Source organism: Neovison vison, chromosome 11 (assembly GCF_020171115.1).
Source record: "Neovison vison isolate M4711 chromosome 11, ASM_NN_V1, whole genome shotgun sequence".
In the NCBI taxonomy this organism is placed as follows: Eukaryota; Metazoa; Chordata; class Mammalia; order Carnivora; family Mustelidae; genus Neogale; species Neogale vison.
The window spans coordinates 37,220,581-37,246,701 of record NC_058101.1 but is presented as its reverse complement, the minus strand read 5'-3'; the positions used below and the strand labels follow the sequence as shown (position 1 = coordinate 37,246,701).

Genomic DNA, 26,121 nt, shown 5'->3' with positions numbered 1-26,121 from the left:
TAAGAAAGTAAATGTTTTTCTCTGGTTTCCAGGGCAGATAGTAGCAAACTGGGGTAACGGTCAAACCAGATCTTTAGAGGAATGAGGAGAATCTGAGGCCGCTTAGCACACGCCCATTTTGCCCATGCTTAGTAACTGCTGGCCAGTCACTGACTCCCCGTCTTGGCTTCACTCTGCCTCTGAACCAAAGAGTCAGACTGTTTCTTCCGAAGTCTTCCATCAGCATCTCCAAGCAAGAGGCCCTCGGAAGAATGAAGGAGGCACGAAAGCAAGCATCTGAGCTTCATTCTGAGGTCACAGGAATGAGGTCTTCAGTCTTGGACATGAACTTTTATGATGAAAATGTGGAGCTCTTTGCTCGCTCTCTCTCTCTCTCTTAAACTCCAGAGTAAACCTCAGTTATTCTGAAACCTTCTATTTTGGAATGGGTGATAATTAAACAGAGACAAGCTGACATTTGTTTCTCCTGGTAAACGCTTTCCCTGTTCATGTATGGGAAAAACAAGTTGCACATTGATTGAACTAAATTGGTGAGTTCTTCCGATGCAGGAGGTTAGAGTAGACCACTATAATACGTCTGACCTTCAAGGCTCCCTCGGCCACTTGAAGAAACAACCCTTTAGACACCCCTGTTAAATCTGCTGACTACAGATGATTCTTTCTTTCTTTAAAGATTTTATTTATTTATTTGACAGAGACAGTTAGGGCAGGAACATAAGCAGGGGGAGTGGGGGAGGGAAAGCAGGCTTCCTCCCCGCCCTAGGATGGAGCCCGATATGGGACTCCATCCCAGGACTCTGAGATCAGGACCTGAGCAGAAGGCAGACGCTTGACTGACTGGACCATTCAGGCACCCTTGAACTCAACCTTTAAAATCCTGAGGGAGAAAGAAAGAGAGGATGTGTGTTTGTGTAATGGAACTGCGATGTCCACTGGGGGTTGGCTCTTCACTTAGCGCCTGCAGCTACGACTCCTGGGCTCCGGGTCTCAGGGGATACGACTTCTGGGCTCTGGGTCTCAGGGGTTACCGACATGTGGCACGTGCCAAGCACTTAACGCGTGCACCTCTGTAATTCGAAGAAACAGTGGAAGCAGTCTGTGCCTCTTGCTCACTGTGTGACCTTGAGTTTGCATTTCTTAACATTCTTGACCCTCACTTTCCCCACCTGTAAAATGAAGATCCTTCCCACCTCCCACACCAAAAGCAGACATTTCTCCAATTTCAGGATGCTTGTTTCCAAACAGATTTCTGGGCCTCATCTCCCAGAGATTCGGGTTCTGTAGGTCTTGGGTGGGGACCTGGCATCTACTTGGTTGATGTGGGTAATTCTCCAGTTACCAATAAGAAAACCGTGTGCTCTTAGGCCTAATATAAGCGCACTTTAAATTGTACATGCTGTCTTCTTGCACTATGTCGTATACCTGACAAACCAATATTAAGATGGGTTAGGCCAATATCGAAGTTTTAATATTTTCTTCCCAGACCCCTTGGTTCTGTGAAAGCTACTTTGAAAAACCAGTGACTTAGAAGCTAAAATGAACTATCTATAAAAGCACTTTGTAAATAGACAAAACCGGAGTAATGTTTTTGACAACATACACGCGAACCATATACACTTAAAATGCACACTTAGCTGTACGCAAGCAAACATGAAAATGTACACCCCAATATCACTCATTCTCATCCTTTGAGCCTGGTTTTTAGGAAACTTCTGTATTTTCTGCTTTTAAGCATTTTGGAGTAGTTAATATAAAACCGGAGTAAAATATAACCTAGAGACCAGAAGGTAAACAAAGAAGTTTATGTATCTTCCTAATCAAAACTATATTTTCCCAATCAATCTGAGCAAGACAGTTCGGCGACAAGCTGATGGGAATATTTGTGTGGTCAGGATCTCGCTAGTTTGAAAACAAAACCATGAGATTTTCTCTTGATATCAGTCACCAACTTAAAAAAAAAATAACAAAAATAATTTCATTTCCAGATCCTACTTGTCATTTTCCAGAATAGTCCTAAAGCTACAGAGAATGGTGCATGTAAACTTTGGTACTCATATAAAGAAGGACAATTTCACAGGTCAAAAAGAGGGTTAATGGTCTCTTCGCATTAACAAATGTGCTTTCCTGACCTTAAATATCAATGCTTAGAAAGGAATCAGAAGTTTTAAATTATCCATTTACAAAGCCGTAAGATCATAGGCTCTCAGATTTTCATGACATCGGCCATTAGCCAGGAGACAAGCCAAGGACTGTTACGGTATTTAAAATTCTACAGAGGAAAAAATTCCTAACCAGAAGAACTTATCAGCAAAGACACAATTTCATAATAATTTGCCAAATAATACAATTATTAATATGGAAATCTTATTCGGTGATAATTTATGGGAGCCATCAAGTTATGGGTTTGGGCTTCTTAAAGGTGCAAATAGAGCTTAACTTTTTTCAAAACAACCATTTGTTAGGTGTTTCATAGTCTAAATTGTTCACGTGCATTATCTAAGTGCCACCATGACCAGGTGAGCTGCAGGTTATCCCCATTTCACAGACGGGGAAATGGTGGCCCAAAAAGCTATATAATTCATCCATGGTCACACAGATGGAACAAACTGGTCCTTGTTAAGGACTACATAATACAGTCTCCCCGGGGAGACAGCCACATTGCCATCAAACAAAAAAAAAAATGACCAAATCAAATGTGAAATTTCTAAGAAAAGAAAGCCTTTGGTCTCCATTATTTCAAGGAACACATCAATCACAGCAATAAAGTGAATCTGAGATCTGAAAGGGGAGGGAACTTTAAGACAAAATGCTGGAGAGAAAGACAATGCAATTTTGGAACAGTAAAATTATATGTATTGTCAGTTGCAAAAGAAAGGTTATTTTCTGGTTCTGAGGATGATTTTAATAAACCGTTGAAAAATTAGTCAAGGCCTTTATAAAGTCGCTAAGACTGTCTCTTACCAATGACACTTGTGTTTTTAAATGATCATAGGACCATGAATTTCTTTTTCTTTTTTTTTTAAGATTTTATGTATTTACTTGACAGAGGCCGCGAGACAGGGAACACAGGCAGGGGTGTGGAGGAGGAGAAGCAGAAGATGTGGGGCTCCATCCCAGGATCCTGGGATCCTGACCTGAGCCAAAAGCAGCCGCTTAATGACTGAGCCACCCAGGCGCCCCTGAATTTCTTATCCTACAAAGTCTGAGGTGGACCCGGGCCGTACATGATGCTTATCACGGGAATAGCCAGTACAATGATGTTGAGATTCCTTTCCTCAGTTTGGCTTCAGGACAGTGGAAGTGGTGGCTGTACCTCCCTCAGGGCCCTCATGAGATGTCCGTGAGAAAAAGTGCTTCACACATAACCCGCACTGGATGAATACTAAATGTTAAATCTGATTTTACTACCCAGTGAATGTCATCTCCCACTGGACCACCTCATCTTTATGCGTAAAACTCAGCACTTCAATTACTATGACCACTAATGAATCATGTTTTGTTTTTAAGATTTTATTTATTTAAGGAATCTTCAACGTGGAACTTGAACTTACAGGCCTCACATCAAGAGCTGTAAGCTCAACCGACTGCCTGAGCCAGCCAGCTGCCCCAACCACTTCTAATAATTTTTTTTTATTTTATTTATTTCTTTGACAGACAGAGATCACAAGTAGGCAGAGAGGCAGGCAGAGAGAGAGAGAGAAGAGGAAGCAGGCTCCCTGCTGAGCAGAGAGCCCGATGCGGGACTCGATCCCAGAACCCCAGGATCATGACCCGAGCCGAAGGCAGAGGCCCCCCCACTTCTAATAATTTTAAACCAGTTCCAAGCTGAGTAAATCCTTGTACCTCGGTAACAATCATCTCAAAAATGCAGCCGGGGGCACTTCATATTTAGTATATTTTTTATTCATATGATTGTTCTTTATTTTTATTATTTCTCTCATTATTAGGACATAGTAATTTATGCTTAGCTACACATTTAAGTCACACTGTGTTTGAGGTGAATAGTTATAGTGTTAAAACTGACCTATTTCTATCTTTCATTGCCTTGAGTAAGTTTTTATAAAATAAAAATGCATTTAAGACAAGACAGAAACCTTGGGAGGTTTGGAAGTTTCGGTATGTTCTGTCAGAGGATTGGTTTGGTTTGGTTTTTGTTTGATTTGGTCAACATTAAGATATTCATCCGTCATAAGCAAAACCCGTAAATTTTGTGATTTGGATATAGTGGTAGGATTCCAAGGACATTTTTAAAAAGATTTACTTATTTATTTATTTATTTGAGAGACAGAGAGAGTGCAAGGGCGAGGAGCAGAGGGAGAGAGAGAGACAGAAATCCAAGGAGACTCCACACTGAGCGTGGGACCCACTGGGGGCTCGATCACACAACCTGTGAGATGGCGACCTGAGCCAGAAATCAAGAGCTGGACCCTTAACCGGCTGCGTCATCCAGGCACCCCAGTTCTAAGAACATTACCTATAATTTATAGGTAATATATGTTATATACTATAATATTACCTAAAAGAACATAACCTATACTTTCTCAGCTAGATTCACTTGCAGATAAGAAGAAATCAAGTTATTTTTTTAAGATTTTTTTTTCAAATTATTTATTTATTCATTTTGAGAGAGAGAGAGCACCCACACGCGTGCACCTGCCCACATTCAAGCGGGAGGAGGGGCAGAGACAGGGAGAGGGGGAGGGGGAGAAGCAGACCCCCGCTGAGGGTGGAGCCCGATGTAGGGCTGACCCCACCACCCTGAGACCATGATCGGAGCCCAGACCAAGAGCCGGATGCTTAAACCACTGAGCCACCCCCGTCCTGGAAATCAAGTTCTTTTTTAAACTCACTGGGATGACTCTACTACATTCCTGTCTTATCAGGAGAGTGGTAAGATTAAATGACTACCTGAATAAACACAGGGAGAACAATTATCTCGTCCTTGTCCTTATCTTGTCTTGTCTGTGGCCGTTCAGTGTCAGGGCTGAGCGATTGGTTTTTAACTTCAAGCATCTAACCTGGGTGCCAAGAGACCTTCGGGGCTGGTGCATATTACAACTCCCCCTTTCTACCCAGTCCGCCTACCCTACCCCTGCCCCCACCCCGAGTTCGTCTTCAAATGGTAAGCGAAGTGAATATGACATCAAGAACGGACTCTCAAACGGCTACTTTCCTCATTCTACCACTTACTTCCCTAACAGGGTCTGAACTTGGCCTGTCTGAGGCCTCCCTGGCCGTACCCAGCCCTGGGCTAAGGGCACGACACCCCCATGCTCACACAACCCTCGCAAGCCCCGTCAAAGCCACGGTCCCTTCACTCTAGAGTGAGAAGATTGAGGTCCCAAGAACATAAGGTCACAGACCCCGGAGGCACCCAAAGCCCCAATTTGTGCTCTTCTGGGCAGTTATCCTAAAGCAATAAAGGGAAAGGGTGTCCCAGGGCATTCCAGAAGAAACGCAGCGAGGGCCGGCCAGGCTACCCTACCCATGTGACTCTGTCACTCCTCTTACTCCTATTTTTCTGTAAGTGCATTAGTCACGGGGTTTTGTTGTCATTGTTGTTGCGATAGAAACTCAACCCAGACGTGGTAAGACAAAAGAGGAACGTCCTTGGAATGTTCATAAAACTCAGAAGGGCAGCCGGTCCTCAGGGACGACGGAAACTGGGGCTTGGAAGCAAGGAGGACGGCCTGTCTCCCCGCTGGGTCCGTGAACATGGCACAGCCGGGAAGTTTCTTCTTTCCTCGGAGCAGTCTCCACACAGCGGCGAGCATGGCCTCCACGGGACCCTGAGCCTCTAGCTGTAGCCCCTTTCTCCAGCGCCAGCGGGCACACATCCCAAAGGGGCTGCCTTTGGCCAGGTCACAGAGAGTTGTCCCTTGGCCACTTTGGTCCCGCCCAGCTGCAGTCCGGGGATCCAGGCACAGGGCTCGGCACTAGGAGGGAGGTGAAGAATTCTCCAAAGGTGGAGGCGTCATTCCCAGAAGGGAGAGGTGCTGGGCTGACAGGGCCCTCAGCTGCCCCTGCACAGGCCACCTCTTCACCCTCAGATTTTTTTCCTCCCCCTGTGCTCTGCCTCCTCAAAACCTGGACCCTTTCCTATCCTGTGGCCCTTTGGGAGGCGTTGAACTCTAACTGTGGGTCACCTTCAGAGCCAAACACGTATGGGCTTAGCCCCACTCGTGGACAACACTGTGTACCGGGCCACTTAGCAGGCCACGCTGAGCAGCTGTGGTGGGACAGGGGCACACAGACCCTTTGCCAGGTCACCACGTGTGGCCGCCTACAATGGCAGCACCCTCAGTCCGGGGAGACGGGCAGACGATGGCAGGCACCATGACCTTGCATGCTTTTGTACCCCTTTAACTGCCCTGTGAGGAGTCATTTTATAGATGAGGATGTTGTGGCTCAGAACGGTTAGGTAATTTTCCCCATATCGCACAGCAGTGAGTGGCAGAGCCGAGATTCAAACTCAAGAGAGAAAAGCCTGGGCTACTTTCCCAGAACCACACTGCTTCAAGTCACACCACTCCCATGACAGGCCTCGGGGCGTGGGGTTTCCTCCAGCCTGGCCCTCAGTCACTCCCACCAGCCCACAAGCTAGCACCTGCAGGGACACAAGCTCCCAGGTACGAAACCAGTTTCTGATGAAAAAGAAAATAAAGACAAATTGGCAGAATCAGGAAATGGGTGAGGAAAACCCAAACTTGCATTTTTTATTCCCATAAAAGAGCTCATGATAGTCTTTCATTCTTAAAGGTAGACTTTTGTTTATTTATTCATTCAGCAAATAATCACAAATGCCTTCTCTGTGCCGGGCCTTGCAAAAAGACCAGCAAATGACCTTAGAAGCCACGCTCCCTGTCGTTCTCCCATTTGGCCAGCAGAGGGGGCGAGTGCCAGCTCTGGGCAAGGCTGAAAACCAAGTTGGTCTGAGGACATTCCCTGTTCCCTGTGTTCCCAGCTGGGCTGCCCCAAAATGCCCCAGACAAAGAAGTCCCAGGTGTCCTTCCAGGTCTTTGGAGTGAAAATTATGCCCCCCACCCCACCCCGGGAAGATCTAAGACCAGTCCGGAAGAACGGATCTGAGAAGATGAGGAAACTGCAAAGGAAACTCTGGGTGGAAACACCCTATTCCACAAAGAGCCAGGGGAGCGAGAAACAGGCAAGGACCTCAGGTGCACAACAGTCCCCTTTGACCACAGCCAAGCCCTCAGTGACCAGGACTGAATCGTGGGACCCCGGCTCCTAGCCTCTACCATTCTGCTGTCCTCAATGGGAGAGAAGGAAGGGTTTCCTCACCTTTTTTGCTATACCAGGTGAGGGCGGACAATGCCCCAGATAGCAGGACTGATTTGAGAAGGAAGGGCAGGCGCATACAGGACCATGGACAGTCGGCAAATTCCCTCGGGACCATTCGGGACCAGGAGAGAGCTGAGCTAAATGTTCAAGCTGACGCTGCAAGGTCGGTGCTGTGTCTCCGCGTAGAACAGAATGGCCGCGGTACGACCTGCCCACAGCTCACTGCTCCCCTAAAGGCTGACAGAGACACGAAAGCCACGTGGCTCAGTCCCACCCACTCCGCAGTGCACTTATGCTAGATGAGCAAGAGGCTGACCAATGAGGGGCAGCTGGGTGGTTCCATCAGTTAAGCCTCCGACTCTTGATTTCCACCTGGATCATGATCTCACGGTTGTGGATTGGAGCCCTGCGTCAGGCTCCACGCTCGGCACAGAGTCTGCTTCAGATTCTCTCTCCTTCTGCCCCTCCCCACACCATGCTCTCTCTCTCAAAACAAATAAAATAAAATAATAAAAAAATAAAAAGTGGCTGACCAATTAAAAACAAACCCATCACCCCAAGTGACTATAAAATAAGGAATTTGGGGGGAATTTCTAACATCCTCCTAGGGCATACATTCTGGATTTCTTGGTTCTCACAAACTGAAATTATAGTCAGCTTTTCCACTTCCTTAACATGAGCCATCCTTGATCATCTTATTTTTCAAGGCAACAACAAAATCCCATTGAAACTCAAAATCCAAACCCAAGGAGTTGCGTACAAATTTTGAAAGTTCTAACCGGGACATAAAGGAGAGATGGCATCAGACAATGACAAATGACTCTGTGTTAAAACTGAATCACATCACTCACTGAGGGGTGGGGAGCAAAGGAGCTGACCCAAATCCCGAGCATGTAGGGTGTTCGCCAGCTACCGGAGGGTTAAAAAACTAAATGAACTGTACACACACACACAGAGCTCTCGCTGGTACACTTGTTTCCCCCAGGGCTCTGTAGTCAAATGTACTTTATATTGTCAGTTAAGACTGAACGATGTAAAAATATTTTAGACAATAAGAACCAGGTTTTCTCCCTGTAGGAGAAAAGTTATAAATGAGGAAGACAGAAGTTTGGGATGAGCTCTCTGGAGCTAGAACTCATCAGAGAACCAGTCCCAGCTCGGGCCTGTTCTAAAGACAGAGAAAGGAACCGACGTGTGTGTGTGTGTGTGTGTGTGTGTGTGTGTGTGTGTGTGTATGCACAAAAGCCAAAAGCCTAGGAGCAGTACACCCTTGCTCCCATTCCTTCTGTCCTGAGCTTTATTCCTAAACCCAATTCTACAGTAAAAAGGAATCATGGTTCCTCGGTTAGTGGCCAGTTCTAGGGCAGAGGTGAGGAAAATACAAGATGGCGGGATGAGCCTGGAGAATCTTGAGTACCACGAAGTGAGGATGAGTCAAATGGGGAAAAGAAAAGGAAGGGATGAAGAGAGGAAAGGAGGGAGGGAGGAAGGAAGGAAAGGAGGGAGAGGGGAGGAGGGAGGAAGGAAAGTAGGAAGGAAAGGAGGGGAGGGAGGGAAAGAAGTAGGGGGGAGGGAGGAGGGAGGAAGGAAAGCAGGAAGAAAGGAATGAGGGAGGGACAGAAGGAAAGAGGGGACAGAGGGAGAATAAAGGTCATGGAGCCCTATCAAAAGAACACGGACACCAACATGAAAGAGCCCCCCCCCCCAACAAGTCATAGCTGTTACAGGCAAGACCCACCAGTGGATGGCGTCACGGGTTCAACTGTGTTGCCTAAAAAGAAGTGTTGAAGTCCCGACTTCTGGTTCCTGTGAACGGGGTCTTATTTGAAACTGGGGTGTGTGCAAATGTAATGAAGTGACAGTGAAGCATACGGGATCCAGGCAGGCCCTAAATCCAATGACCAGCGCCCTCAGGGGAAGGGGAGACAAAGGCACGCACACAGGAAAGACGGACGTGGAAAGACAGAGACAGAGGAGGGAGTGAAGCAGCCACAAAGCAGGGGCCGCCAAGGGTGGCCAGCAGCTTGGAGCGAGGCAAGGAACACATTCTCCCTTGGGGACTTCAGAAGCAATCAGCCCCTCAGACACCTGTGGCACAGCCTTCTGGCCCCCTAAACGTGAAAGAATACATTCCTGTGGTTTGAGGCCACCCAGTGGGTGGTAATTTGTTACACAAGCCCTAAGAAATGAACACAGATGCTAAAATTAATAGGCAAAAGCTTAAGCGGAAACAGGAGACTTGCCTAATCTCAAAGGATCTCCTCTCCAAGGTTCACTGCAAAGGGAAAGACCAAAGTGAAAGCTGGTGGCCACGGCCGTGACCAACAGGCAAGACTAACATCACCCGTGAGAGGTATGGACATGACGTTCCCCTGCTAGGAGGCAATGGGAAGGGCACATGGCCTCTGCGGATCTGGTCCGTAACACAAATCCCCCAACGAGTCAGAAGGAGCTGGCAGACTGAAGTTGAAGGGCATTCTACAAAATTACAGAAGGCTGCACTGTCAATCATGGGATCATGCGCCCCGAGAAGAAGAGGCGGGACCATCACAGCTCAGAGGACAGACAACTAACTGTGACGTGTGATCCTAGGACATGATCGGGATAACTGGCAGGTTCCGAACACAGCGCTGGCTTCATTGGTAGTTGGGTACCGGGGCTTCACGTCTTCGTTTTGATCATTGGTCTGCAGTGACGGGAGACGTTAACACGAAGGGAGCTGGGGTGAAGGGCACACAAAAACTCTTTGTACTGAACCTGCAACTCTTCTGCACATTCAGAGTGATCTCCGAATTCTAAACATAATTATCAGGGGGTGGGGAATGGTGTTACTCGTGGTGTGAGGGGAGCGGAAGCGGGAATTGACATCCGGTGGGAAGAGTCAGCCAAATCCTCCCTGGTGCATTCAGACCTAAGAAACCAGGCACGGGGGGCACTTGGGTGGCTCAGTGGGTTAAGCCTCTGCCTTCGGCTCAGGTCATGATCTCAGGGTTCCGGGATCGAGCCCCACATCGGGCTCTCTGCTCAGCAGGGAGCCTGCTTCTCTCTCTCTCTCTCTCTCTCTCTCTCTGCCTGCCTCTCTGTCTACTTGTGGTCTCTCTGTCAAATAAATAAAATCTTTAAAAAAAAAAAAAAGGCACGGGAATATGAGGCCCAAGAGGAATCGTGACCCCACAATCCCATTTTCAGTGGACAAGACATCGACAGGGTGAATCGCTCAACAACAGCACTTTTAACGCATTTAACATTTTTATTTTTAACTCTGCTTTGGTAGTACAAAAGTCGTAAAAGTACAAACCAGACAGTTAAAAATACATCTGACACTCAAAATGGTGAAAAATTTTCCTTTACAAATTTTTACATCAAGGCGGCAGCCAGCTCACTCAGGACACCAGAAGTCGGCCCATCTGTAGTGTTTTGTAGAGTAAGTTTGTTGTGGACCCCCAGTCCTTCCACAGAAGGAAGAAAACCCAAGCCCTGTAAACATCAGTTGCTTTGGGAACACTTAAGAATCCTTATGAGTAAAAAGCTTATGTGTTAAAACAGTGAATGCTTAACTTTTGGCATGTTTGAAAGCCAGCCAGACGAAACCTGCTCAAGTATTAGAAAATATTTAAAACGTACTCTCGGTATAAACAAAATTTTAAATATTTTTGAGTATTCTCTTGCCTGTTGTATTGCTATAAAAAAGTGCTCTGGCCTGAATAAAATTAAAAAATAATTAAAGCTGAAGAATATCTTACATTTTTGTCCCTCAACATTCGAGGACATTGTATTTTCAAGCCCAAAGTGATGCTTTTAAAAACAAAAAACTAAAACTATTGGTCTAGACAGCACGTATAGTATTTACACTAATACACACCCCCAAAATGCTTCTATTGCTCCTTTCTGGACTTCAGTGGAATTTCTCTCCATACCGTCCTCTGCGTGGATGTATGAGCACACACACACACACACACACACACACAGAGCTCTTATCACTTGTCAGAAAAAATTCATGTGAAACGGAACCTACCATCCATTTCAAAGGCTGGAAATTTGTAGTTTGATGCCAGAAACAGAATGGAATGATTAAATTGACAGTAACTACTTGAAATGCTATTTTTATGGAAATCCTCTTTGGCAGTGAAATGAGAAAGATGCTCTTTCTCTCCAAGGTAACATTAGTGCCCCAAGGCACCACACCAACACTGACAGGATGGGGGGGGTGGGGCTGGAGACCCTCCTGTAACTGGACCCTCCCAGTCCCGGGGCCCACAAGGGTCAGAGCTGTACCACTATCTCTGCCTCTGGTTCTTGTGCGGGCGCGGGGGGGGGGGGTGTTCATACACAGCATAGCTAAACAAGTAAGTACATAAAAGTGGGGCTTTCCAGGCTTCCAAGGGAACCATAACCATCCAGGATCTTTTCAATAAGGAGCCTCGGTTACAAGACATGAAGCAGGACGTACCCTCTGAAACAGCCGAGGAAGGTACGGGCCCATTTTACATCAGAAGTTGGGTGTGTCTATTCTGTCAAAACAGGCATTTTGTTGTTTTATGTTGTTTTTAGTCATTTTAAAGTACTGTCCCCCTTTATTCAACGGACTAAGTAAGAATCGCTTAGCGCAAGTTACAAAAAAAATGAGATACTCTCAGTGTCTTCTTAGTGACAGAACAGTGGCACAGTGGCGGCGAGCTCATGTTGATGTCTTGGTCCACGGCTCCAAAGTCTGGCATCTGGTTCCATCTGACGCCCTGACCTCTCGGGGGCCAATTTCTCGGGGCTAAACCACACTCTCTGCAAGGACTTTTTACCACTGAAGTTTCATCTTTATCTTCTGTAACAGTTAAACTGCAACTAGTTGCATAATGAGACCTCTGGGTTGGGAGAACAGAGGTGTCCGCGTGCGCGTGCACGTGCACACACACTCACACACCAACACCCCCAGCCTCCGCTCGGATTGCACACCAAGAGTTCCCTGCGAAGACTGATCCCGCTGGAAAAATTACCAGTGGTGCGACGGCCAGAGATGGGGGACTGGGAGGTCTGTCTGGTGGTTGGAGAAAACTGAAAAATGGGCTCTTTTCTTCACTGGAAAGGTACTAAATTTTCCATCAGACTTTTTAACCCAAAACGTGTTTCCAAGCAAACTGAATTCTGTACCGAACATAGCGCAAATATTCCCTTTTAGCTTTTATCCCCACGTCTGCAGACTCCGCAATAGAAACTGTATAAAAATTTTTAAAAATTCCGCAGGCAACTTCTTATCTTGGAAGTCTTCGGTGTCTTCGAACTCTTCCGATCAAGTCACCCCTGCAAGAGAAAACACAAAGGTAAAGCTTTCCAGAAGGTAAGCATCACATCATATGTTAACCTGTGCGGATATTTAAAAACCCAGAGGACCTGTACCCCTTCCTTGCCCCATCTCACCACACCCCCTTGTGTTCCTTCCCCATCACACCTTTCTTCTAGAATTCAGTCTAAAGAAATGCAAGTACCACAATTTCAAAAGGACCCCATTACCAAGGTTTTATAAATCAAGAAAGAAGAGAATTTGAGAGCCACAATGGACTAAAGGTATCAGTCCATTTCCGCAGGAGTTTCTAAAGGGACCCGCTCTCTGAGCCTGCTCCCCTGAGTCACGTGTCCCTCCGTCCCGGGAACGTGTTCTTTAACTCCCCGGCCACCTTCTGCCAAGTAAGGAGCAGGAGGCTGAGTGTGCTCAGGCACAGTTAAGTTCTGTGTGTCAGAATCTTCCCCAAGCCACACTGGCCGGCTATCTCCGGGTCTCCACGGCGTGCACGAGCTCGGCTGGGATCTCGGGGGCAACGAGGAGCGCAGTGACTCGAGATGCCCGATCTCAGGTGTCCGCGGTAACTCAAGGACGGTGCCGTGTGTTCCAGTTCGAACAGCCGGCCCTGTCACCGTCTACACTGTCATCACAAATGAAGCCCCTGGTAAACTTGGAAAACAGCTTTTTACTTTTTATTTTCCAAAGCTGTTTTTGATTGGTGGTGGTGGTGTTTTTTTGTTTGTTTGTTTTTGTTTTTGTTTTTTAACAAATGAGTCATCTAAGAGACAGACCGCTGTGTACCCATTTACGGTCCTGTTTAGAAGCCGGGGATCACTGAGGACAGGACTCACACCACGCGGGCCGCCCTGCGCCAGGTTAAGGAACGAAGCACTTTCCCGTCTGCCAACAAATGCTCAACAAAACTGCACCCCACTGTGTTCCTTCCCCACCAAACTGGCTTGAAGCCAGTTTGCCAGAATAGGAAAAGCAACAAGTCAGCGAGATATCTTGATTGATGTATTACTTTGTAGTTATTTTACAGCTCCTTCTTCAAGATCTAGAATGTAACAGTATCCGTACTATCCTTTTCTGTCATTCCATCGTTCAGCATGTTCAAGATAGGAGAGAGAGAGAGGAAGAGAAAGAAAAAGAGAGGAAGAGAGAGAGGAAGAGAGAGAGATTACCCAAACTAAAAGGTTTGGGTAAAGGATTCTTATCTGCTTCACTGAAAAGGGAATAAAACACTGCTCCCTAAAATAGCAGGCGTGGAGTTTTTAATTAGGAGTGGAGACACTGATTCTCAGCCCTGCCCTGCTCCAGCCTAGCACGGCCGCAGCTCAGACTTGTACCGTAGCGCGGGCCACAAGCAAGTCTCGGAACAGTTTCATGTGAGAGTGGATGAGTATGAAAGATGCCAGCGGGGGCAAAAGGGAGAAAAGCCAGAGGCGGAGAAACAGAAAAATGGTTCTGAAAGACAAAACAGTGAAAAGAAGAGGAGTGAATTTTCAAAGCCAAACTTCAAACTAGGCCATTATCTGCAAAATAGGTGTTCAACTATTTTTGTACCTCCTCCTTTTATCATCTGCTCCCTTAGACCTAGATTTTTTGGCATCAAGGAAAACAGGAAGGTCAAGGGCGAGGAATGTCAGGCCTAGAATGTCATGTTCCGTCCCAGCCGGAGTTTTTGATCCAACGGAGAAGACCTTCCCCTTTAGAGTTCTTTGCACAGATTTAACCGACTTTAAAGAACGGGCAAGACAGAGGGCTGGGTTAAGGAAGGATCTGGAGCCAGAGGCCTGGATTCTAATCCAGACCCCGTGACTAGCTGTTGAACCTGGGCCCGCCCCAGAGCATTTCCTCAAAGGGGTGCTGGTTTTACAAAAGGGGATCTACAGACAGTGCTTGACCCGGGGCCAGCAGTCAGGAGGCTCCCAAAGTCGTTACCATCATCCAACGGCCCTAAACCATCACGTAGGCTTCAACAGCTGCCTCCTGCGGCTGATTTAAAACTGCACTGTGCACAGTTTGAGGAAGTGAAAAATACAAATACAGCTTCACGTCCTCACCCTTAACACCAGACACTAAACAGAAAACAGAAAGTTAACTTTTCTAAAAATCCTATTAAAGCCACCCAGCACCAATGTGCAGTTCTGGGCTCTCCCTCTTCAAAAACACCTGCTTATCAGAAGGCAGCACTTTACCAGCAGAGTAGCTATCCATTTCCAGGTAAATACCTCTTTTATCAGAATGACAACCTAGGGGGAAGACACCACAGACTCCACAGCTTGTGAATTTCCAGCCGTGACCTTACGGCTGGAGCTGCGTTCACAGGTGGAATTCCACACTGTTCAGTTTCTCCTCGGTGCATCCAACAGCTGTGACTATAGCCCTAATGATAAACACATACTTGTAAATGCTGTTTCTTTAACCCACCACCTTAATATTAAAAGATGCCTTCTTTAAGATCTTAGAGCAATCAGAAACCATGTGTGGGCTGGTATGAATGCCAGGGAGGGCCGGCAGCCGTGGGCGGACGGGGAAAACACCCTCCACCCACCCCTCATTCTCAGTTCCCCTCACCATGGGATCCACCATGGGATCCACCGACTTGTATTGAACAAGTCGGACCCCCGCCCTGGAACACCTCCCCCCCACCTCCCCGGCGGGAGGGAAATTTGGTGACTACAGTCTTACACGTAAAACAAGACTGAGGGAGAGCAATTAAAAACCTCAGAAAACATTTATCTGGAAAGAAGGAAGAGGTCGCTCTAATTAGAAAGATAAAGCCGTAATGCCATGATTAAATTAGGGTTCCATCAATCAGAGAAAGACAACTATCATATGACCTCCCTAATATGGGGAAGCGGAGATGCAACATGGGGGACTTGGGGGACAGGAAAAGAATAAATGAAACAAGATGGGATCGGGAGGGAGACAAACCGTAAGTGACTCTTAATCTCACAAAACAAACTGAGGGTTGCAGGGTAGTGGGGTAGTAGGCAGAGGGTGGTTGGGTTATGGACATAGGGGAGGGTATGGGCTATGATGAGTGCTGTGAAGTGTGTAAACCTGGTGATTCACAGACCTGCACCCCTGGGGCTAATAATACATTATATGTTAATAAAAATTTTTAAAAATAAATAAATAGGGACACCTGGGTGGCTCAGTGGGTTAAGCCTCTGCCTTCAGCTCAGGTCATGATCTCAGGGTCCTGGGATCGAGCCCCACATCGGGCTCTCTTCTCGGCAGGGAGCCTGCTTCCTCTCTCTCTCTGCCTGCCTCTCTGCCTACTTGGGATCTCTCTCTCTGTCAAATAAAAAAATAAATCTTTAAAATAAGTAAATAATTAGAGTTCCACAGAAGCCACAATAGAGTATATCAGTGATGAGGACATGTATGTGACTTGTTAAAAAGGATTCTCTAGGAAAAAACTCCCTGGTCCCTTTAAAAACTAGAAACATGTTTTTTAAAAAAAGAGAAGCCTGAGCAGATTAGCAGACACTGAACACTAAGACCTCCAAGGACAGGGTGTCAAGGAAGGAAAACACTCTCTGGTTAACAACAACAGTAGCTGACATTTACAGAGTGTTCCCACATGCCAGGCACCGCCACGCTTCACACTCCAGACTCGGGAACGCAATCTTTCCAATGACTCCGGGAGTCAAGGACGAGTCCCATTTTCCTACAAAGAAACTGAGGCTTCCAGGTTCAGTCACTTGCCCGAGGCCATACACTTAGTCATCGCGAAGCAGTAAGTCCGCAGTCCGACCCACTCATCCCCAAATTGTACTGGCGCGCCTGTCACCACAGAGACGTCCCCAGCATCACGGAGCATCCCCCACCTGTGCGGTGGCAACAGCAGAAGAGAAATGCAGAAATAGAAACCCTGGCAGGGCCACTCCCTAGGGAAGTGGTCCTTGTGACTACACAGGAGCAGAGAAATGATGCTGAAAACTCATCTCCTCCAAGGGACTCAGGTCCTAAGATGCAAAGTGAACCTAGAATGACATGGCATGACACGGAATAGATCCAAGGCTACAGAGTCACACAGCTAGATTAAGAATGTTCTAGAACACATTTAAAGGAACTAGAGTGGGAAAGTTGCTCGTAGGAACAAGAGTTAAGATCAGGACAGTAATAGTCCTACTCAAAGGCCTAGGCAACCAGTATGTGATCTTTCATGAGTGATCTGTGATCCTTTGAGACTTGAGCTTCTTTTTTCCTTTTTTTTTAAAGATTTTATTTATTTATTTGACAGAGATCACAAGCAGGCAGAGAGGCAGGCAGAGAGAGAGATGCAGGGCTCGATCCCAAAACCCTGGGATCATGACCTGAGCTGAAGGCAGAGGCTTTAACGCACTGAGCCACCCAGGTGCCCCGAGACTCAAACTTCTTAATTAGAGGGTTATCTTCTACCAGGCTCTAACTGAATGCTCTATGGTCACGTGCGCACAGGTTCTAGCTGCTGAAAACATGAGTGGCATCTTTGCAGACACAGATTAATGGAAAGATACCAGAAGGTAGCTGGTGCTCACAATCCTTCAAATCTTGCACTGGTCTAAAACGAGTGTTAAATTTTATAAATTGATGTTAATGCCTTCCTATTACAACAAAGACTCCATGTTTATTAAAAAGCTAATCTAGGCTAATGGATAGACTCATGCTAATCTAGCTAATCAGTGAAGTCTCTTTAATTCAATGTTTCTCAGGATGATGGGTAGCACCTTCTTTAGAAGCAACCCAAATGTTATTAAAAATTCCAATTCTCTGGACTGCACCATGACCTACTAAATCCGAACTGATAGGATTGGAGCCCAGGACGCTGCTTTCTTACAAGATGCCTTTATGCATCTATAAGGGTTTAACGCACGAGATAAAACTCAGTACTATTTGTCAACTGATAACAACTGCAAGAATTAAATTCACCTTCAAAGGGCAAAACGAAACACCATGAAGTCGGCAGAGGTCAAAAACTACACAAAAGAAATGGAAGAGGAAACAGACATGACAGAAACATTGAAAGACTCAAATATTAATAAAAGCCTCAGCAACTCCATTGGAACAGCACAATTTTGTAGTTCAGCAATATGAGACTGAAATATTAATTTAAAAAATCTTAACGTAACCTGAACTACAAAATCTCTGAATTACAGAATTCTTTCCTAACTTCCTTCATAACAGTTTGGAACTAGAGTTCACATCCTCTGCAGGAGTTTATTTTAAAGCCCGGAGGAGTGAGCTACCATCACACCTGTTAAGGACTCTCTGAGGGCCAGCTATACACAAATGGTCACCGGAAGGCTTGACAGAAGGTGAGAAGACATAGCCTACAATCTCAAAGAGCTTGGAGCTTACAGAGGAAAGTTTTAGCGATCAACTTCAATCCAGAAGGAAATGAGATGTGTCGCGTATCCTTTCTTCAGCAAAACAGGGATACGTTACAACTTGCTTTCTCATCTAATGATACAGAGTAGATACTCTGCATCTGTGTACCAAAGTAGCATCCCTCCTCGGGTGTGTGACAGCGCCCTCCTCCCTCCACCCTCTTCGACACTGAGCACAAACCAGGGAGACCATGTGGACCAGCTGGCCTGGGAGGTCTTGGCTTACAGAGTTTACTAAATGAATAAATATGAATAACTATTTACAGTGTCCCTTCTACTCTTAGGAGAGCCTCATTTTGAACGGAGTTACATCATCATGCTAGTGTTAACGTTCATCTTTGCCAACAGAGAAGCAAGAAGTGATCTCTTTATTTTAGTTTCTATTTATGTGATTATTAGTAAGTTTGGGCACTTTCCATGTTTCTGGACCACTGCTTCTTTCATGCATTGTAAGGGTTCTTCACCAGATTCCAGTGTTTGGCGGGGGGGGCGGATGGGGCACAGTTTCTCCTACACCACCAAGTAATGCTCGGATAACCAATCGGTGTCCTACAATTCAACTCAACTCTAATTGTATCCACCTAAAGACAACATCAGATCCCACAAGCAGACTGCCCTCTACTTCAGAGGCTGATCACAAGCCCAGATTGTTACCTGTATTTCTGACCGACTGGCTGTAAGCCAGAGGTTCCCCCACCCCACTCTGTGGCTTCCAGATTGGCTCACAGGGTTCAGAAAGCCAATAGATTGCCAGTTTGTCGTGAAGGACATTAAAGGATATAAATCAACAACCAGATGAAGAGATACACAGGGCAAGGTCCCGGACAAAAGAGCTTCTGTAGAGTTTGGGTCCTGGACACGCACGGGGTCCAGCGGGATGGCATGAGGGAAGTGTTCTGGTTCACAAACCTGGAAGTCCTCTCCTTCTGAGTTTTTATGGCAATTTCATTACACAAGCACTGTGCATTAAATCACTGGCCAGTCACTGATGGCTGAACCCAATCTCCAACCCTTCTCCCCTCTCGGGAGGTGGAGGAAGAGTTCCAACCCTCTAAACCCATGGCTGGCTCCCTGGCAAACCACCCCATCTTCGAATTATCTAGGGGCTTTCCAAAGGTCACTTCATTAACATAAAACAAAAGACCTTTATGGTTCTCATCCCTTAAGAAATTCCAGTAGTTTTATTAGCTCTGTACAAGAAATGGGGACAGGGGAGCCTGGGTGGCTCAGAGGTGGGCTCAGCGGGAGCGACCTTCCACGTGAGAACACAGGCGCCAACCCAAGCAGCGCTCTTCCTCTACAGGAAATCAAGGCAGGTGCCCTGCCTCTGCCTATTCAAAGCAGTTTCTTCTGATCGGTTTCTCTGCCATTGCTCTATAAGAAAAGTGCAGCAGATACTGGGGTTTCCATCAACCCAAGATAACCTGCTTTCTAAAAAATGTGTATTTTGCCCTGAAAAAAAAAAAAAATACAAGCTATGGAGAAAAGTATTAGCCACCGGGCAATGCCGTAAGTTCCTCACCAACCTCTCCTTCCCTGGAGAGTGAACAAAGAACCACAATGCAAAGCCATGCAAATGATGCAGCCCAACTGCAGGGGAGCCCCCCCTACCAGGGACCCTCCACTATCCCTGATCATGGAGGTCAAAACGGAGGAGGAGGAAAGGAAGGCGCCAAAGGTCAGGGAAGCTGACCTTGTGACAGGTCATGATACTCAGGAGCAGGGAACATGACCCACAAAAGAGTCTTGGCAGAAAGAGGACTTTGATCCTAGGACGGAGCGCCAGCAGAGCAATTTAGTGCAGAAAACCCAGTCCACACTCCTTAACTTCACGGGCCTCCAATCTGCGCAGCACAAAGAACGCAAGCCGGCCAACTTTCCAGCGGATTTTTCACTCTTCCACCTCCAGTAGGAGGCGATATAGGTATGGATGGGGAGGTCCTCTCAGCACAGGCCAGAGAATGGCCCGAATGGCTAAGGGACCCACCAGATATGGATTGTTAACATGTCGAGAGAATCCAAAGCTCTAATATTCTTAAGAAATGAAAAGGGACTCACAGAACCTTAAGCTGATGTTTGAGGAATGGGCTAATATGTGACTAGGACCACGGAGAATGGGATGAAAATTCTTGGTAATAGTGCATAGTTAGTAAATACTAAGTCTGTACCAAGGACAGATTTAAGAACGATGTATCTGTGTTACCTCTCTAAAGTCCAACGACAGCCCTATTGTAAAGATGAAGGCCCTCGGGTGTGGAGGGGTCGGGTGATTTGCCTCAAACCACTGGTCGTGAGTGACTCAGTTACAAGGAAACCTAAACAGTTTAAAACTCCGTTTTAATCACTATAATAAATTACTAAAATAAGAATTAACAGAATCAGGACACCTGGGTGGCTCAGCTGGTTAAGCATCTGCCTTCGGCTCGGGTCATGATCCCAGGCTCCCAGGATTGAGTCCTGCATCAGGCTCCTTGCTCAGCAGGGAGCCTGCTTCTTCCTCAGCCCGCTGCTCCCCCTGCTTGCGTTTTCTCTCTCTCTCTCTCTCTGACAACTAAGTAAATAACATCTTTAAGAAAAAAAAAAAAAAGAATTAACAGAATCACTTAAGGAATAAAACAGTATAAGACAAAAAGCCATGTCTAATATTATTAATTTTTGTTTTGATGTAAATAATACTGTTATGTACATTTCCCAAATCAATGTTTCAATGAGATCCTACCAAAAGATGCAAAAAAGAGCACATACTTCAGAAATGTGTGATATCAAATGCTTACCACAGCTTCATTTTGAAAAAGTGAAAGACCAATGATCATGAAGACGAGGCAGTAGCATTTGGAGGCTGAAAGCAATTTGATTTATTTAACTTCAAAGAACAAAAGCTTATTCTTCTAAGAAATCAAAACACATTTTCTGTGAGAAAAAAAAAGAGAGAGAGAGAGACCATTTTAACTGCACTGCCAAAATAAATCAGGCAGGGAGCAAGTTAGATCTAACTACAAAAAAGAAGATGGGCCAAAAAAACGGGGGGGGGGGATAAGGGGAAGACGAAAAGCCAAACAAAAGATTTTGTTTTTTAAAAAGAGAAGAAAAGAGAAAGACAAACCCTAAGACTAGTTTCCAGTATCAATCTCTAATTTGAAAAAAGAAAAAAAAGAAGCCAAACCCATGAGTAGATATGATTTTGCATGTCACTATTTAGATCAAGTCTACACTAAAAATCCAAACATAAAAGCATTTTTCGGCAAAAATAAATAACTCTAAGAACTACCATAGACTACATGAAAGATACATAACCCTCTTGTCTTACTCGCTATAGTCTAGGGCACATCTTCCAATTCAGTCCAGAACCAGAGACGTGGGGCCCAGACGAAAGAATGTCACGATTTCGCCAGTTGGAAAATGGAGTCCTGTTAAACACCCCAAACACACTGTTTGGTGGGGCGGGGGTTGGGGGGGAGGGTGTTAAGATGTCTAACAGGAAAAATTTTGATGAATAAGTTTTCTAAACGCCCATGAATATTTCTTTCCCTTCTTTTTCAGAGTCTGTACTCTGTTGGGGTCATCAGACATGGCCACTCCGCAGGTCTCAAGCCCAGCAGGCTCTGACCACGGGATCTTCTTTCCCCAGACCCAGGTGAGCGGTCAAGTCTGTGACTCCAGAAGCCAGGCTGTCTGGGATGGGCTCTGAACTCTCCCCTTCCTCTTGCCTTTTGTCACTCTGAACACCCACGTTGCTTAAACTCCCTGTGCTTACCACCTCCGTTTGCAAAATGGGGTACGCACTAGTCCCTACCCACTGCTGTTAAATCACTACGTGGAATGCGACTTTTGAAGCATGCCAAGTATACAATAAACCCTCAAGACACAGCAGGCATTATAATTCAATTAATCTATAGCCTAGGAGCATTCACGATAGCATTCTCTCCACTTCTGGGTTTGTTTGAAAATTTCCGGGGCGCCTGGGTGGCTCAGTGGGTTAAGCCGCTGCCTTCGGCTCAGGTCATGATCTCAGGGTTCTGGGATCGAGTCCCGCATCGGGCTCTCTGCTCAACAGGGAGCCTGCTTCCTCCTCTCTCTCTCTGCCTGCCTCTCTGCCTACTTGTGATCTCTCTCTGTCAAATAAATGAGTAAAATCTTTAAAAAAAATTTTTTTCCATTAAAAAATGTTCATTTTTAATTTCAAAATTAATTACCATCAAAGGCTCAGAAAACACATCCCCTTCTAAGGTCATTCACGAGCTCGCTGTGGATTTTGGAGGGCACAGCACAATGCAGTTACCCTCTACTGAGAGCCAACTACATGCCACACACGCTGTTGGCACTTGCCTTCCATCAGTGAGCTTAATATCCTTATGTCATATTCAAGGACACTGGGTGGAAGTGGGCTTAACCGGGTAAAGGGCAATTTCGAAGTGGTGAAGCTAGCACGTGAGACCACGTCTTCTAGTCAAACGCAACGTTCTTACAAAATCCTAGTGGATGACTGTGTGCTTTGCGGAGAATATCAAATTGTAAATCCGACGTAGTCAGGATTTCAGATGATTGAATCCAGTTCTTAGAGTCAGATACGGAAGAATTTGGACCAAGAAACCCAGCTGAGCAATCCTACTTCTTTTAACCTTCTCAAATCTCAAGTGCTTCTCCCTCTGCACAGTAGAGGGCCAAACCTGGAGGGCCGAGCCTGACAGAGGATCGCCCTGCACGTCCTGCCTAAGGGACAGCACTGTCTTCCTACATGTGGTCTGCTCCAACGACCGACACAAGGCTGGGCTGCTGACTTGGAGGCAGACTGTCATCGCAGCCCATAGCTTTCCCTGCCGCTGAGCAGGCTGGGCCTTCTTCACCATACACCTGGGAAGCCAGGTGCTTCTCTTCTCAGGATCAAGGGCCTCATGACTTTAACCAGATTGCTCCTCTTACTTACCAAAGTCACTCCAGATTCTAATCCGGAATCCCTAATGTAGCATCTACTCTGTTCCATAAAACCTTCTGCGGTGATGGAAATGTCCTGGATCTGCGCTGTCCAATATGGTGGGCCCTAGCCAACTCTGGCTACTGAACATGTGAAAAGGGCCTAGAACACCTGCAGAACTAAATTGTTAATGTTAATTAACTTAGACTTAAGGAGCCATGGGTGACCAAGCTTGTATTAGACTACAAGCTTCTGGATCACTGGTGGAAATGCCCCCCACTCATGGGTCTAGGGCTGCCTCGTCGTGAGCCTCCTCGGATGAAGAAGAGTACAGCTGGTCTATAGTCAGAGACCCTGGGCTCAAATCAGCTCCTCTTTCCAGCTAAGGGACCTTAACATGTAACTTACCCTTTCCCTTCATTTGTGCTCTCATCTGTAGAACTGGGTAACAGTGTCCATCCCATTGAGAGGCGCTGATAAAGGCAACATGCGAGATTTGTACAGTACAACGCCCAGAAGACTAGAACACTGAGTTGACATCAGTTGCTTTTATTATTACCTTCATCCTCCTCTTCCTTTTCCTAAATCTCTCTCAGCTCCCTTCCCAGGGCACCAGTAACTGGTTAAGAAATCAGAGATAGACTTTTCTGCTCTGTTTCTCTTCTTTAAAGAAAGCCTCTAGTTGGCTCCTCGATGCAGGGGAAGGAGCCCGATCTTCCCAGACGCAAGACTGCAGGAACTAACACTGGAAGCTTAGAACCCCATGCCTTGCAGAATTCAGGAGCATAAGTCTTCCAGAACATCCTCAACCCCTCTGAGCCTGGGAGGATCATCAGAGACGCTTCCTTGAAAGCCATTCCCCTCGGACTCCACCGCCCTGGCCACCCCTCACTTGACTCCCCAGTCTAGCTTCAGCCTTGCCTCTTTCGGGCACCTTCGAGACTCAGCTGGTGCCACCTCCCCACACCCCATCCTTCCCCCCTTTTGCAACTGTGACCTCTTCTGCCTTCCTGTTCAGGCTCTGACTGTGCCCCTGGAGCTTTCAGAGCCTAATCCCTCCCAAAGCCTCACCCTCACCCTCTTACACATAATAAGAAACATGAAAGGGGTGAACGTTCCTCAAGCCAGAACAGAAAGAAAAGAGCAAGATGAAAGCTAAGCCAATATCAAATTATCACAAGCCTTTTATCTTTTGCAAGCACTATCTTCCAGAATGAAAACTGCCCCACCGAGAAGCATTCGCTTTTGCTTCTTAAATCGCTTCAAAATATTTGGTTGAAGAGTAACAGTCCTAGGAGAGCGAGTTTAGAACCCGTGACACATCAAAGAAAACTGGTTTCCAACTGAATTAAACGAAAAAGCCTTGGTTTGCATGCTCCAGTCTTTTTCAAATCACAGGTTTCCCAGAAATGACAAGATTATATTTCATTTGGCCTGCATGGTTTTGTAAAGCATATTTCTTAAGCTGCCAACATTTAAAAACCTGTGGTGATTCCACATTTCCGAAGTCTGGATATCCACCTTATTTTGCATAAGATCCACCAATGCTTCAGAGCCTTCTGCCTTGTAGTAATGCTAGCCCGATGCACACGCTGGGGTTTCTAGTTTGCCACAATCCCCACCATGCCACCTTGCGTCTTAAGCAAGCCTCTTTCCTCATCACCATGCCGGCCAGGCCCCTGGAGGTACCCAAGTTTGTGACCTCTTTACCAAAAGCCCTGGACAGACGAGGAATCACCTTCAATCGCCCACAGCCCCACCAGCTCTCGCTTCCCTGCCCAGTCATTCCCACACGCCCACCCACCAAGGAAGCTCTCAGCACCTTCTCCCCACCGCGCCCGTCCCACCCCCCGTGTCACCCAAACTGAGACTCACCTGCTACTCCATGTCACTTTGGTCTCTCTTCACAGGGGTCACAGGCACCTCCCCATTGACGCTGTCGGTCCCGCTAACGGACATCAAGCTTCTCCGCTCCTTCTGATTTGACTTGTGTTCCACTTTCGTCACTCTAAACCTGAGGGGGTGAAGAGCAGGTGTGGTGGGTTTTGCTTTCCCAGGAAACAAGACTCAAGAGTGAGTCAGAAGTCTAGAGGGTCCCAAACAAATCCAGCCAAAAGGTGGGACGTCAATGAAAAACTCCGCATTCGATAAGGGGGAGGGGGGCATTCCTACCCACAAATGCCCCTGTCTCCTGCCAAACCTTCCAGGTGACTTTCCCTCAACACATCACACACTCTGCTGGATACTTTCTAGAGCATGAAAAATGCATTAGAAAGCACGAGGACTCAAATTTTAAACAGCCTCAGGGTTGTGGTTCCCAACAAGGAGATGGGTTGACCATCGGTTGTTTTAACCACAGAGGGCGGGCTAAAGGCACAACTAGCTTGTAGTTAGACTGATGCTACCAGAAGGTTCACTTGAGAGCTGCCTTAGTCAAGGGCACGCTCAGACAGTCTTATCTCTGCAGACACACGGCCAGAGGGGCCCCAATTGTGTCCTTTATCAGCATCAGTTGGCGGTAGGGCTTCTCTATGCGTTCGGCTTTCGACTATTTTTTTAAGAAAATGGGGGCTAATTTTCATTAAGGATTTAGGAAAAAGTTCAGGAAGTTAAGGAAGGGATTTTCATGAAGAATTCAAAGAGAAATTAAGGAAATTGACTCAGTTTGACTGAAGTCTTTCATAATAGCTTCTCTCAAGTTCTGGTCTAAAATTCTCTTAAAACGATCTAAAGGAAAATACATTCTTCTTCGTCGTCTAAATGAGCTCACCAACCACAAGGAGGAGGGAGCCTCTGAGGAAGTAAAAGAAGGATCAGGGAAACCGGCCATAAGCAAACGCTCAAGAAAGAGAACTAACTGCATCTGGGCATTGACAAGAGCCACGCTGAATCTCAGCTGAAAATTTCAGCAGACTTTTTTTTCTAAAGCAAACAAAACACGCTTTGTCTAAACAAGCCCCAGGTTCTCATTACATGCCGCACTCACAAATTCCCATGACTCTGCCTCTTAATAAAACAGTGTGGTCATGAGTTGCAGGCTTCTGCTCTAAGTGGGAAACAGCCCTGCACTCTCCCCCTTGTTGCTTGTGCAATAGAGGCTAACACTCAATCAGATCAAAATCATAATAGTAACAGTAGCCAACAGCAGAGGGCACAGTGAGTGCCAGAAACAGGCCTAAGACCTTCCCGTGAGTCCACTGATTTAATCTTCCCAGCAACCCAGTGAGGGGAGTGTTACGTCCTCCTCG

General features: G+C 46.3%; 1 protein-coding gene across 1 annotated transcript in view; it reads right to left on the bottom strand.

Moving 5' to 3' along the window:
* Positions 1 to 10,532: 10,532 nt before the first annotated feature.
* Positions 10,533 to 26,121, bottom strand: part of RELL1 (RELT like 1) — a 59,650-nt gene continuing 44,061 nt past the window's right edge. Inside the window, exons 6-7 of the mRNA XM_044224763.1 lie at positions 24,749 to 24,887; positions 10,533 to 12,597 (exon numbers count right to left, since the gene is read on the bottom strand). Of these exons, the coding sequence (XP_044080698.1) occupies positions 24,752 to 24,887 (136 nt within the window). The 3' untranslated portion in view covers positions 10,533 to 12,597; positions 24,749 to 24,751. The remainder of the gene's footprint in view (positions 12,598 to 24,748; positions 24,888 to 26,121) is intronic.